Source organism: Falco naumanni, chromosome 5, assembly GCF_017639655.2.
Source record: "Falco naumanni isolate bFalNau1 chromosome 5, bFalNau1.pat, whole genome shotgun sequence".
NCBI lineage: Eukaryota > Metazoa > Chordata > Aves > Falconiformes > Falconidae > Falco > Falco naumanni.
Genome location: NC_054058.1, coordinates 76,150,339 through 76,165,724, shown reverse-complemented (window position 1 = coordinate 76,165,724; position 15,386 = coordinate 76,150,339). Strand labels below are relative to the sequence as shown.

At 34.4% G+C, this 15,386-nt stretch overlaps 1 protein-coding gene across 1 annotated transcript in view; it reads left to right on the top strand.

Moving 5' to 3' along the window:
- The first annotated feature begins 2,101 nt into the window (after positions 1-2,101).
- FBXL13 (F-box and leucine rich repeat protein 13) overlaps positions 2,102-15,386 on the top strand; it is an 84,678-nt gene continuing 71,393 nt past the window's right edge. Inside the window, 7 exon segments of the mRNA XM_040595185.1 lie at positions 2,102-2,196; positions 4,792-4,885; positions 6,226-6,293; positions 7,944-8,015; positions 8,074-8,156; positions 11,062-11,171; positions 12,975-13,073. Coding sequence (XP_040451119.1) covers positions 2,117-2,196; positions 4,792-4,885; positions 6,226-6,293; positions 7,944-8,015; positions 8,074-8,156; positions 11,062-11,171; positions 12,975-13,073 — 606 coding nt within the window. The 5' untranslated portion in view covers positions 2,102-2,116.

Genomic DNA, 15,386 nt, shown 5'->3' with positions numbered 1-15,386 from the left:
TTCATGTGGCACAGGCATACTGGCTTAATCCAGCAGAGGGAGTAGCCGACCAGTGTTGGGATTGGCTTTGGGAAATCTGTCCATAGGAAAATTTGTGATCAAAGCCATTTAACTGCCTGTATATTGCTTAAAATTATATTATATATCACGAATTACAATGAGAAGTGATGGATTTATAATGTTTTCTTAATGTAGTCAATCATCGAGATTGAAAATTACAACTTTGCAAAATACTTTTTTGTTAAGATTGAAGAGATGCTAAGGTTGGAATCTCTGTGTTGATTAGTGTTTGTAAATATTCAGGGTGGCTAAACTGAGGACAGTTGCCTTTCATTGTGTCTGTGCATAAAGAAGTATTTTTCTTTGCCTTTTCATATTGGTCTTAACTCAGAACCATAGAGTGGCATGGGTTGGAAGGAACCTTCAAAGATCATCTAGTCCAACCCCCTTGCTGGGGGCAGGGACAGTTTTCAGGTTTCTCAAAGTACCATCCAGCCTGACTTTGAACACTTCCAGTGATCGGGCATTCACAACTTCTGTTCAACAGCCTTCAGATAACCTTTCCAATTTATGTTATTGCCTGATTCTGTTTCTACATAGTGTTCTGATTAGCACGCAAAAGGCCTCTCTAGCATGCAAGAGTTCCCGGGCTGCTCCCTCTACCTGCCTGCTCTGCCCACTTCTACCTTTTGTTGCCTCTCTGTTATGCTTGGCATTTGCTGTATATCCATATCATGGTTTTGATTTAGAGCTTTCCTCTTTTCCCTTGTAGTCCCACCGTGCTTCCTGAAAAGAATTCAAGCACATGCTCCACATTAATAATAGCAAAAGGCCATGTCTTGAAAGTATTACTGCATTGAGTTTGTGTATTATTGTGTTGTCTTGTCATCAACATGTAGCAGTTGCTTCAGATACTTCCTGGGTTTAAAAAGTATTTTATGTTGATATAGACTATATTTATATAGTATTACAGTAATAAGCTGGAATCAATATGAATGTTAGAAAATGAGGAAAGCATTTCTACCCACTGAGTGCATAGGTGCCATGGTTTGGGAAAACTAAACACAAGTGGATAGTGACATTGCATAGTCAGAATTTTGGTCATGATCTTCTAGAGGCCACAGCAGACTCCGAATGGCAATATTTAGATGGGTACCATCCAACTGCACCGTGGAGAGTGCTGGTAGTGAAAAGTGGGAAGAGGCAAAGAAAACCAGCTCTCTTAAGTGTCAGGGCTGGAAGAAAATCTAAAAACACAGGTGTTGTTTTTGTGATAACTAATGAAAGCAAGTTTCTTTATAACAGACAGAGGGAAATATAAGCAAGAGTGTGTCCCAGGGCAGCATCTTTTGCATTAACATAGATTAATGACTAGTTAAAGATACGTAGTCATGTTTTGAAATTTTTACCAGGCACAAACCCATCTAGTTTATAGTTTTCATTAAATATTCACTTAAATAACTGCAATTTGCCTATATACTTTTAAAAATCAATATACTTTGTATGTTCTTGCTGTATGTGAGCTGATGAGTCAAAAATCATATGCAAATTCACAAATGAGAAAAGTGGTTCATCAGTTGTGCATTATTACTAAAAGATAATGCAAAGTATGTGATAACACAATCCTGAAAAGCAAATCTTTTTTCAAACCGCATTTTGTTTTCAGTACTGGTTACAAGATAAATTTCTGTTCATGCTTCCCATTCAACATACTCTATACTACACAGGATTAATCTTGGTTTACATTCTGGTTTTCATTAAGTAAATAAAATTATCCAATCATCTGTATATTCTTTCTTTAATGCACACTAAAAGCAATGAAATTCTTAGTAGTAATTGTTGAAGAAATACCATGTATTTTATCACTAGCCTAAAGCCAGTGCTTTGAGGTCTAGCAATTGAAATATGCTGATACGTGCAATATTACCTTTAAAAACTGAATGAAAAAGGAAGGTAAATGATAAAAATAAATGCCTCTATTTTACAGTATTTTAAAAGATGCTGGTAAACTTGTGTTTATTTTAACAGTTTCATATCTAGATGCTACTTTGCTGTTAACACAAAGGCATTAATTTGCAGTTTCTTTTTGCAGGTGCTGCTTTGTGGTGTAATTGTTATGCGTCCAGAAGATCCACTTACATTTTTAGAAGAAAAGCTCAAAGAAATAATGGAAAAAGGATTAGATGTTGTCTTATGGTATATACTAAATGATTGTGTCTGTGCTCTGTGGTTTATAATATTGAACTTTAACTTTTAAAACATGCTAATGGCACAGCATTTACTGTGTAGACTGTAAATTAAATGTTAATATTGCTTTTTTTTTCAAATAATAATGGCATATGATATTGCAAATACAGTAGGACAATATCTTCTAAAACCACAGAAAATATTTTTCTTCTGATATCTATGGGTGGGGTTTTTTTGTCTACAGAATAAAGAGTATAACCTCTACTTAATGCTCCTCTTCAGTCAATATATTAAACCCTTTTGTGGTAATCAAAACTGAGGTAGTGTTATTTGTTATGACTTCATTGCTTTCCATGGTATATTTACTTATATGAACCAGGATGCGACTTTCAAGCACCTAATCATTAATTGTAGTATTTCTCATTTGTTCTCTGCTCTGTGTGTTCTTTCATCCTTTTAAGTGAAGTAATCACAGCATGAGCTAAAAAAGACTGAGGATTTAGTTCTGTTTACACTGGAATCTCAGAAAATACTGTTTGACTTCAGTGGAAGGAAGCTTTGGTTTCTAAAATATGTACAACTTCTGTAGACTAAATATGTCATCTGAATTTTAAAAAATACGTTTCACAACAAATGCTTTTTCTGACCTGTTAGTGCTTTTTGTCCATTGTTAGGAAAAACATCATTAATTTATAATTAGTCTGTACCTGACAAAAGAGAAAAAAGGTGTATGTATATTCTTAACTTACTATGCAGAAAACAAGACACAAAGTTTTGCATTAGTTTTGAATATTGTGAGATCATATGTTCTTAACTTTTTTTGAAGCATGTTCATTGCTGTTGATGCAGCTCCTGTGAAAGTTACTTCCCCTCCTGGTTTAACTTGCACACATAATTAATTTCATGGTTCAGCTGGGTTTCAAGAAAAGTTGTGTTTTGTAAATATGACATCTTTGAGGTTTATAGATTCTTGTCCATTGAAAGTTTGGAATATTACGAAAAAAGTTTCAGGTGGTGCAGAGGGAAGAGCAACAGTCTATAATGGTATTTGCGTTGACATGAATCATAACAAGATAGAATATCCTCTTTTTTTACTTGCTGGACTTGATCCAAGAATGCAGTTTCATTTGTAGGTGTTACAGCTGTGCAATAATCAAGCCTGATGTTTTGGGATATCATCAGGATTAAGCTGCAAGAAAACTTTAAATACTGAGAACTTCTACAAAGGTTGTAGTGTAAACAAAAAAGATAAGAAAAAAGATGAACAAAATTTCATAACAATAAGGATGCCTGGAGACAAAAACTCTGCTGGGGAGTGAAAGAGCTTTGTGCAGGAAGGAGATGGAAAGTCATAATTCAGTATGAATTAAATTCAGTGTTCATGTAAAGTCTATAAAATATCATTTTTTAGAGTTTGGTTGCGTAGGCATGCTGCCACTGATACTTTTTAGTAAGGGACTAACATGTTTTGTTGAGATACTAAGTTCTGTAAAAAGCCTTATTGTTGTCAGAAAATAGCGGCGGATTAAAACTGACCCCAAAAGGCACTGCTGATCTATTTAGATGGGAGCTAGAAAAACTTAGAGAATAAGTGGAAAAGAGAGGGAAGGCAATATAGTGGACAAAGTGATGGTTAATGCTAGGAAAATAGGTATCTTTTGCTATGTGAAGAAGCTGTAATTTCAAAGGGCTAGCCAGGGGGTACTTACCTCGCTTTTATGTTCTGTGCCGTTGTCACTTCTGGTTGAAGTTTTCAGTAGGAGGTGGATAATAAAGGTTAATCTTTGGGCCCACTCCAGCAGAGAACTCCGGAGTTGCCTGACCCCCAGCCTCTCTGCATACACTGATAGACTGACTTAAATACGTTGTGGCAGCAGGTAAAATCATTACAGTGGGTGATACAGATATGTGCCCTTTTTGTGTCCTTTTCTGGGATTCTCCATGGGATAACACCAATTCCTCATATCACAAGGCGCATCAACAACCTGAACCATAATGATGAGGTTTTATTGTTTACTTTACATTATTTATGATGTCTTTCCTAGAAGCTGAAAACTGACTTGGTTTCTCTTTTAATTTTAGATCTCTGGTAAATACTTTTTGTTTCCATATTTTTCACGGAAGTATAATGCAGCATAATCTTTTTTTATTTATTTGACTTTGCAGTGTTTTGTCTTTTTTTTTATTAAATGAAAACAAAAGTTTGCCTACCTAGACATGGCATGGCCTATCTTCAACAGCAGGAAACATTGCTTCAACTACTGAAAATTTGAAATGGCTCTTCAGTCAATATTAAGATGAGAAACAAAATAGTATCATCTGATAGGAAAGGTCTGAGAGATTACATGGAAGCTCTAATGTACACAGTATTTCAATATAGCTCTTAGAGTAGCAATAAAACATGATAATTTGTTTTCATATTTTGTAAACACATTAAAAATATGGCTGCTAGGGGTATTTGTAATGAAAGTGATATAGGTCTTAATCTTTAAATAATACTATTATAATGCTGTAACATATAACTAATCTATTAAGTACAGAGAAAAAATGCATTTTCTTTTGGGGATACTAATAAGGTTAATGTAATTTATTTATCTTTTAAATGTATATGTGTGCTGATCTGTCTTTCCACCCAAAATTCAAGAGGATTTCAGAAACTTACTTGAACATTGTTTTTGGACTAGATCATGAACAACTGGTAAAAATAACTGAATATTTGCATTAACTCTATGCTGTGAACAAATCTAATAAAATACTTATATTCTGTTTTTAACTTTTCTTATGCTACTCTTCTGTAGCCAGTGCAAGGAATATGATACTTTGCATTTTTTTCTATTGATACTGATTTGTATCCAAAACCTAATGTCATCAGAGGTAAGCATAGCATCTGTGCGTATGGTAGGGAACAAGTAGTTCTTGTTTCATATTTGGTTATAATTTAAAAGAGTTCCACATAAATATGAATCTAGTTTCAGCAGCATGTTTTTTCTGTGCATTATTTAGTTTTGCTTAGGGTGATTCCTTAAAATTACATTTGAACCAATAAATCTTGGAAAGTGCTGTCAATGCTAACAATTAATAGTTACAGTTAAATGCAGTATTATTGCACATAAAACAAGGAGGTAAACATCTTGGTTTTACCAATCAAAAAAAGTCATACTTATTTTAAAACATTCAGAGAAGGAGCAAGTTGCTACATAACCATGCTTGGAAGCAGTCTAAGCAATTTAGTCAGTAAGCTGGCATGCAGTGTGACCAGATTTTTCTCTTCATTACCTCTGTATAACTGTACTCAATTTTGTCTTCTCTCAGTACATCTGTACTGTGAGTTTACTGCAGTTTCACTTCAGCTGTTTCCTCTTTGACCAGCCTCTCAAATATTATATTAATCAGTCTAAAAGTGGAATGGTTGGGTTTTACAGTATATACATAAATATACAAATGTGTCACAGTCAAATCCTCTCATAGATTTTCTTAGGAGTAAGAGCAATAAATGAGATAAAAACAATTTTGAAGCCCAATTCCTATTTGCACATTCAAAGGACCATATTCTCTTTTACAGGGAGTAGTCTTACACAGTTTTGGGTTTGTAGAAGCTCAAACAGGTTTATTAAAATACCAGTGAGTTAGAATCATGTGGTAAGTGGTTTACATTGCAATGGATCACAAAAAGATTTTTGCAAAGAGTAGCTTAAGTATTTGTTTAATAGGCTAAATTGCTAGATGCAGCTGATCAGTAAAAGAGTGGATATGAGGGGTGAAAGCCTGAGTTTCAGTTACTGAGCTTTCCCTCAAGCACACATATTAGTTATGTTTTGTATGCTAATTTATCTTTTCCTTTAACTCTGTGTGTAAACACAAAAGTGTAATTTAGCAGCAAAGTACTTCCAAGTATACACAGAAAATGATCTTTAAAATAGATATTTTAATTTGTACCAATGAACAGGGAAAATACAAGATTTCATATTTTTGTCCGATTTTTAAATATCCGTACTGCAGCACTGTTTTGTGTACTGATGTCATAAATGGTTTGTTTAGATGACTGAAAAATTATGTGCCAAAGCGTGGGACTTTTACAGAAGAAATGTAATGAAGCGGTGTTTTAGGTAAGTATATGCATTTTACATATGCCTCAGGAACATACTAGGAAAAATCTTTTACCAAAGCATGTAGTTCCTTTGGGGGAGGAAAAAGTTTTCATCGTTCAGATTAGAAACTTAGAGTTGGCTTTCTTTTTCTTCAGCAATGTTGTTCTATGTTAAAACTAGTCAGTTCTGAGTTTCTGCATGTTCCAGACCTGAATAAAGTCCTTTGACATTTCTGCACTTTCATCAGCTGTATTTGCCAGGAATATATGTATACCCAGGATTAAAAGGATAATTTGCATCTGTGTCTGAAAGTAAAAGATCTACATTTTCTTGTGCTCTCTTTCGTTTCCTTTATACTTGGGATTAGATGACTCCTATTTTAAATAATCCAGCTTGTCCTTTTAAAAATGGGGATAATACATAGATATGTTTTTAAATATGATAATCCCAATAAACAAACATGTTCACTGGTTCCTTTTTTATAAGCATGTGTATCAAAATGTAATGATCCTCCATCTAGAACAGGTAAGTTCGGGCTATTTTATTTTGAAAAGCATAGAATGCTAATTATATAGGAGGTAGAACTCTTAGGAATACTGGTGTAAATCCTTACTCAGTATCACAAAATTGGTAGGGAGGTTAAGATTTTCAAGCTGTATTGTGGTTAGCCTTGGTAAATATTTGTCTTGGCTGTTTATAGTCATCTTAAAAATCACAGGTGTTGGAGACCTGGCAATCGCTCTACACAGTTTATTCCAGTACTTCATAGTCCTTTATAACAGAAATATTTTCCTAATACCTGAGCCTTCCTTGCTATAAGAGAAATATTTTTTTTTTCTTTTTTGTCTCGTATCCCAGTGAAATGAAAGATTATTCCTTTTTCCTTTACAGCAGCATTTTGAAGATTGTTTGAGCTGACAGTTTTGTTTAATTATCACAGAAGTTGGACTGGAACAGTAGAATGTTCCATTTATAATTGCTCCCAACTACATGATTTTTTTTATTTTAATTTGAAATGAGAGAGATTTTGGCAAATGAAAGTGGTCATGTAAAGTCTAATTTATTCAGTAGTCTTTCCAGCAAATCAGATATGGAGAAATAGTGTATTTTAATATATCAGTGACATATGATCATTTGAAATACATTTGTTCTGAATCTCATTCTTATTACTTAGGTTAGAAGAGAAATGGGATTTTTACCAAAGGTTAAAATTGTTAAGATATAAATTGAGTTTATGATCTATTACATTATTATTTGTATTGCCAAGAAAATGTAAATAGCACTTAAGTAAATGCATATATCTAGCACTTCTGAGTTATTTTCTATAAACACTCAAATGTCCTCCCATAAGTACAGATGTCTACATGAAAATATAGCTGACAGCAACTGCAGTACATGATGGTGGAAGCAAGCAAGTTTTTATGGCTTGATACTGTAGAATATTACGAACAAGTAGAAATTTTGTTAAAATGAGCGAATGAATTATCACTGAAAAATATTATCAATGCATATTTTAATTACATTATAAATATCAAACATCAGTTCTGTTCAGAAGTTTGTATTGTTGAGCCTGACTGCTTTGTATTTACGGCAAATTGCAGTTTTATAGATTTTACTTCATTCAGGTCAGGAGCCATATTAAATTACTCATTCTGTTTTACAATTCAGAGGATGGATAAAATATATTCTGCTGAAAAAGAACAAAAGAAAAAAGGCAGCGCAGAAGATGGGCCTAGCAGTATACTGTTCATTATAATGTCCAAATATTAAGAGTTATTAGATGGGTCTAGCAGTATACTGTTCATTATAATGTCCAAATATTAAGAGTTATTATACAGAAGTAGAGTATGTGGGTGCAGATTCACAAGGAAAAAATGACATGTAAGTCTATATAGCTGCTTTGCTTAAGACAAAAAATGCATGTTATATAAAAGAAAATGATGCTGAGTAATTTAAATATGCTTGGTCCAACAATTTATCTAGCTATCTTTTTGCAGGATGCCATTCATTAGTTGACCTGTGGCAACTTGATGCCATGAGTACCATGAGAGGCAGTTCTCTGTATTCTGTGCTAGGACAGATGGTGCTGGTACTCTTCTGTGAAGACTGAGCAGTGATACTTATGCAAAGCAGGCTTGAGAGGTGTTAGGGAAATGGAGCGTATGTCAAAAGTAGAGTGGAGTGAGTCAGGATGCTTTTGTGGGAGGTGAAAAGTACAGCAATGGGGATAAAACAGGAGGGATCACAGAGTTTGACTCTTGGCTTCAGTTAGATGGAATTCATGATGAGAGGTGGGGAAGGCGTGAAGATCAAAATAAAATAAGAAAGTCAGAAGAAAGAAAAAATAAATACTTCATTCTGCTTGAGACTTTGTGTTCCACAGATCCTGCAGCTATGAGATTTTCAAAATGTCTCCACACAGCAGCAGCTGTGAACATAGACTCTGTTAACCTGAGTCCACCCAGACAGAAGTTTCATAAAATTAAAAAATGGGCCAAAAGCACTATCTGTAGCTTTGAGTTTGAGCTCAGGCAGTTATGTATGACTCAAACATTGCTCTTAAAGAGCCAGAGGCCCAAGCTATTTTCTCGCTCCGCTAGGCAGCTGTGAGAGACTTCATATTCTTTTTTATTACTTTATTTTATATTATCTTCTAAATATTACTTTCAGCCAAGACACCTTTTGTTAATGTTAAATTCACAGAAGCAGAGGAGGAGACATATGATGTGGCATAGTTACACAGTGTATTTCCTTTTATGACAAAGCTGACATATGGAGAAAACACCATTCAGTTGTTGCTGTGTGTGTCTATTCGTTGACTCTTGACTAGTATCGGTATAACTGTGGGATTGCAGTGTAAATGAGGTTGCTGGAATGATAGAGAATTAAAAAAAAAAAAAAGGTTGGTCTTTTTTTCTTAAATAAAATATGAACACATTGAGGATCTGCTCATAGTAGAACTCTAATATATATATATGTGTGTGTGTGTGTGTGTGTGTGTAGTCTATACGGTATTCATATAATATATGAAGACAACCCATGAAGGAGTGATCTGTGGAAAAATGTCAAGAGTGAACAGTGCGTTGTGAGAAAGAATTAATGGGGCACATTAGTAGGCTGTTAGATCCTGATTGATGAAAATCAGAGCAAATTGATTTAGGTGCAGTCTGGACTTCCCTTGCAATCCTGAGAGTTTTTGCCTTCCTCCCTTGAGCAATAAAAATTTTAATATATATTTTTTTATATATACATATAAATACATATATATAAATAAAAATAGGCATTTGCTTTGCAAATACTTCCAGTCTCTGTATCTTACTGATTGTATAGCCTAAAAAGTTATTACAGTTTGTAATTAAATTGCAGAGCATACACTTATTAAAGTAATATCACACAGTATGTTCATTTTGTGTTTGAGTGTGACTCAGGTAACAGAAAACAGCTTTATAATGTCAACGTTTCATCTCTTGCCAGATTCAAGACACACTGATTTTTAATTTTTATTTTTTTTCACTATCAAGAATGGATCTTAAATATACCTTTATAATAATTTATTTCAGTTGAATTTCAGGACACCTTTTTGTTAAAAAGATAGTAGATAAGTGATTCTATATTGTGTATTTACTATATCAAAATTTACATTTTCATCCTTTTGATAGTGAAGACTGCATGCCACACTAATCATGTCCATGAGATAGCATTATAAAGGGCTAAGCTACTTAAACTGTTGTATGTTCTTGAAAGTATCAAGTAAGAAGAGTCAGCTCCCTTTGTAGCTTATGTAAGTTTGTTTGCCAACTTAAATGACAAAAAATCATTTTTAATATCTTAAGGTTTTGCAGAAAGTTGTACTTATTTCCTCTTGTTTTTATTTCAGTGGCTGTGAAAAGCATTTTATTTTGATTGCGTTCATAACACCCTTTACATATAGGAGGACAGTTATAATATTCCCCATGGTTTGTTTTTCTTTTGTGCTGGACTACAGAAAATTCAATTGCTTCCAAACTTTTCTTAAAAGTGTTTTTTTTAATATTTACATTCATTCATAACAAACACGCGATCTTTCATAAGCTGTTTTACTGTTCTTTGTATGTTTAACACTGGTGTAATGCTTAGCACTTCACTGAATTTATTGATAGAATTGTAAAATTATTTATGTTGGAAAAGACCTTTAAGATCGAGTCCAACTGTTAACCCAGCACTGCCAAGTCCACTGCTAAACCATGTCCCTGAACGCCACATCTACACATATTTAAATACCTCCAGAAATGGTGACTCAACTGCTTCCCTGGGCAGCCCGTTCCAATGCTTGACAACCCTTTTGGTGAAGAAATTTTTCCTAATATCCAGTCTAAACCTCCTGTGGAGCAACTTGAGGCCATTTCCTCTTGTCATGACTTTTGACTTCTATGCTGTCTGACACATAATTAAAGTTTTGTTATTGTATTTCATTTCACTGAGGTCTGTATGCATCTTGTACATCCAAGCTCTGTGAAATTATTGGGTAATTTAGTAGATCAAACTGTAGGTCAGTAATGTCTTACACAAAATTCTGATAAATTCAAAATAATGTCATGTTTATGCATTGCCTGCTGACTTGAAATCCTGTTGCAAAGGTCTTAATTATATCTATTGTAAAAAGTTGTTATTTATTTCCTTACAGAAGCTGAATTGAATAGCTATTTTATTGAAATGTAATTTGACAGACATTCATCTATAGCAATTAAATGACATACTTGTTCTTACTTGTGGTCCCCAAATTGGTTATAGTTATGTATATTTTCAGTGGCAGTGGAGAAATTGCAACAGATCTTTAAAAAATTATATTTAAATGCTGTTGTAAAAGCTTGGCATAAAGAGGCCCACAGTTCTTTGAAAATGAAAGCATATTTTGAGGTATGTGGATAATATTTTGAATGCAGTAAGCTCAATGATTAAATATTAACTCTATTCTAACTCTTATAGAAAAACAGATCTATCAATATGAAAAGAAGCATTTTAGTCTACTACTACTACTACTACTATTTAGTGTTGATGATGTTATGGGAAGCAGATCATTACCTCTATATTCTGCAAGTAGAAGTTTGGTCATATCTTAAGCAGCAGAAGGGATTGAGTGTTGTTGTATATGATCAGTGATCTCAGTGGCTTGGATCAGGTGGCTGATTTCTTATGGGCAGTATTACCAGTTGGGATGATAATCTGTAAAGGTGATGCCTCTGGATCCCTGCCACCAGAATCCAAGAGGTATAGATTCCTGCAGAGTGAGGAGGAGCCTCAGTAACCTCATCTCCTCCCCAAAGGTGTGGGGCAGCCAAAATTGTGATCACCTGAGAGTAGGCAGCACATGGACAGCTCCACGCCCAGCAGCTCTTACTGGTCTCACTGTGAAAAACAGGATCTTTTAATTTCTGGGAAGATTTCTCCTGCCAAGGAGAAGAATGCTGTAGCTTGGTGGGATGCTCAACAGATACCATGTGGGGAAGGGGAGAGATGGGAGCTGTAAGACCCAGCTGCTACTAATTGCATGTGGGTTCCAAAACTCATACTCATACAGAAAGGGCTCTCCCACTGTTTGGCTCCTTTTCCTTTCCCTACTGGAGGATGGTCAGAATGGAAACCAGCTGTGGACAATTTATCAGTTGCTGGCTGCCAGACATCAGTTGTCAAATCCTTCCTGGGGTAAACCTGTCATGAGTCCTGCTTCTTCCCCGTTCTCTCAAATTAGTTGGTGGACTCTCACTTCATTTTTGTTTCTTCTCCCTCCTATATATTTTCTTTCTCCTCTTTTCTTGTTGGTCTTAGAGTACTTAAAATGTTAGTCTGACTAGACAAAAGATGTCCTGTTTCTGGAGCATATCAGGGCATTCTTAGGGAATAGTATTAAATTCTTTCCACACTTAGTAGCAGTTTTAAGGATTGGTTTGACTTTCATAATTAGATTAGAATGCATATAACAGAAAGCATATAATTGAATCACTTTTTAATTGTGTACTTCTGTATTTTGTACAATTCTGTAGGCAATTTGTGTGCAACTAAGTCACCTAAAAATAGGAAGTTACAAAGCTCATTATTTCCATTTACTCTGTTCTTTCTGGCTTTCCCATCTCACTGTTTTCTTCCTTCCCATTTTCTTTATTCCTAATTTCTCCTTTCCTGCATATTTCCTTTCCTTTTCTGTTCACCTTTCTTCCCTGTAGCAATATTCAAATGAAAACCAGTTTTACAACCTCTGAAACTCCTATTTCTAGAGCTAGAATAAAAGGAGATTCAATGTTACCCCCAATTTGAAATGATATAAAAAACCTACTTTGGTATCTTTCATAGAGTATACATTAGATACAATGTAACATCAGAGGGATTTTAGTAGCGATACCTTTAGAAGACTTGTCTGAAAAATTGACACGTGCTAGTAGTATGTTTATGTCATATGGTGTGTACAGTATGTTTTAGTTTGGAAATGCAGGTGGTCTCCTATGCTTCTCTATTGTAATGCTGTGATGCAAAATTATGAGATGCACCCTAAAACTATGATTATTCTCAGTAACAGCAGTTATAGATGTTCATAGATGTGTAACTGTATGTGGATTTGAAAATACCTAGTTAAGTTTAGCAAATTTATTTTCATTTTTTTGAATATTTAAATGTATTTGAAAGTTTGAACCTGCAATTAAGGTAAAATTGTACCTTTTTATTCAGGGTTTGGTAACAAAGAAAAGTCAGAAAGGCAGTTTTGAATCAAGTGATTGTACTGTCAGGCATAAACCATCCCATTTACCAGAAAAAGCCTTGTTACAGGTTTGTGATAGTTGGTGTTCTTTTTTTATATGTGTACTTCATAAATGGTAGATATCATGTTTTGTTGAAAAGGATGTGTTTCTGCGATGGAAAGGAAGGTTGCTGCTTACATTTTTCACTTTGAGTCAGGTGGAGTCCTTTAAAGTATGATAATGCTATTCTTTCTTTCAGTGGCACCTGATTGTATTCTGTATGCTCTAACTTGACATCCAGAGGCTTATCTGAGCTGAAACTGAAAGAGAAAAAGGGAGAACAAGAAATCAGGAAATCTGTAGGATTGGTAGAGAGTGAAACTCCTGAGGGAAGGGGTTTGTTTGCAGTGAATAGAAGGTCATAAACAAAGCAGTTTAATTTTCTTAAAAATACAGAGATGACTATGGATATTGCGCAGCTCCCTAAGACAGAAAAAACTGCTAGAGCCAGAAAGCAAGAGCAGAGGGTAGGAATCTACTGCAAGGGTACTGTGGATAGGGAGAGATTTCTTTCCAAACATTTTTACTGAATTTATTTAAATGTGTTTGTTTAAAAGGTTGCTTTTCTCAGTATTTTTGTATCCTTGCAAAATCTAACTTTAGAGAGTGAAATCTTGTTAATATGCTAACTTCTACAAGAGAAGGTAGTTCAACACAGAAACAAGACGATTGATTTGTGACAGTATTTTAGAAAAAGAACAGAATTATTAACTACTGGTTGTGGGACCTTCAGTTGTACAGGCCAGTTTAGCTAAATTATAGGTTGGTTACTGAAAATAATTGCCTTTGAGGGATACATTGGAACTACCTCTAAAATGTTTTAATTTTATCTTCTCATTTTTCAGCTTTAATTTGTCCTATCATGTTTTTCCAGTAATTTAACATTGCAAAAACATTAAATTGGTATTTCAGAAAAAAGATGGTATGTTTTCCTTTTAAATATTAAGGACTATAGTGAACTCAAAGTTCAATTTTTATCCATTGAAGTCTAAAACCCAATTGCAGTTACTTAATTTTAAGCATGTGCATAATGCCACTGACATCACAGGAAACGTAAATCTGTAAGCTAAATTGTGTACATAGCTTACAGAACTTACCCACCAAAAGTACAGCATGCTTTAATTCTTCTTGATGTTATCTGTATGGATTCCACTGGTGGTGTTTGTGGTCTTCATGGATGTGAGACTGGTTTATTTTGACTTTGGTTCATCAGTGGGGTTTAGTCTGTGCTATTTACTTAGTACTGGCTTGTTCAGTAACCAGAGAACTTCTGCTATCAAATGATTCAAATATGGGCCTCTTGCAGCAGTGGTAGTATCTCTCCTAAAGAATTTGGGAGTCATGGACTCATATCTCTGATTACTAAGACATTGATACAAGTTAAGAAGGAATCTCTAGTATCAACCTCTTCTTCAAAAGCAGTGTACTCAAAAAGGAACGTTCTTCCACTACAAGTGTAAACACCACTAAAACAGAGAGATTAATTTACTATATGAGTAGCAGAATGACTAAAATTTGATCTGCAGTGCCACCTCCTAATGTTCTCTTTCCTAGTAAGGTAGTATTATACACTGCAATGGTATTATATATAAAAGATAGTATTATATACGAGTATGTGTATATATTTATATATATATATAAAAGGTAGTATTACAGCTTGCCTGTGTCCATACCTATCCAACTTGTTAATACCTATAAATAAACAGTTATTCGTATTTTCAGGAATTCAGATGGCGGTAGTAGCATCCTTTCTTCATTAAAAACCCAGTAATAGTGTAATCTTTCTGTTAGTTTAACAAACAGTATTGACAGTGTCATTCGGGGTTTTTTTGTAGCTTGGGAGAAATTTGTTTGTTTTATCTTAATCTATGAGCCTTGTTTCTTTTGACATCCAAACTATGAGCTCAAAATATAGTGACATTTTAAGCTATCCTCATAGGTTGCCCTTTTTTGAGGTCACATCATGTTCATGGTTACATGTGCCACTGTCACAAAGAATCAAATCTCATGTACATAAAGACTATGCACATGAAAACCAGCATCTGGGTACTAACATATCAAAAAGAATGACAGCTGTTCTGAGGTATGTAGCCATGCTCTTTGATTAAGGCTACAGAGCAGCTGTAAAAACAATATAATTTTTTCTCTTCTGTTTATATATAAACTTAATTTTATAGCCTATATAAATCAAATACACTGTCAAGTGCTATTTTAGTGGCTTAGCAGAAAACATTGATGTCTTCCATTTCTAGAAGCAATTCCAACTCTGAGGTCTGGAACTGAAAAGCAAGGTAGTTTGCCAGTTTAGACTTTGGTCCCATCATAGTGTACATTTTAATGT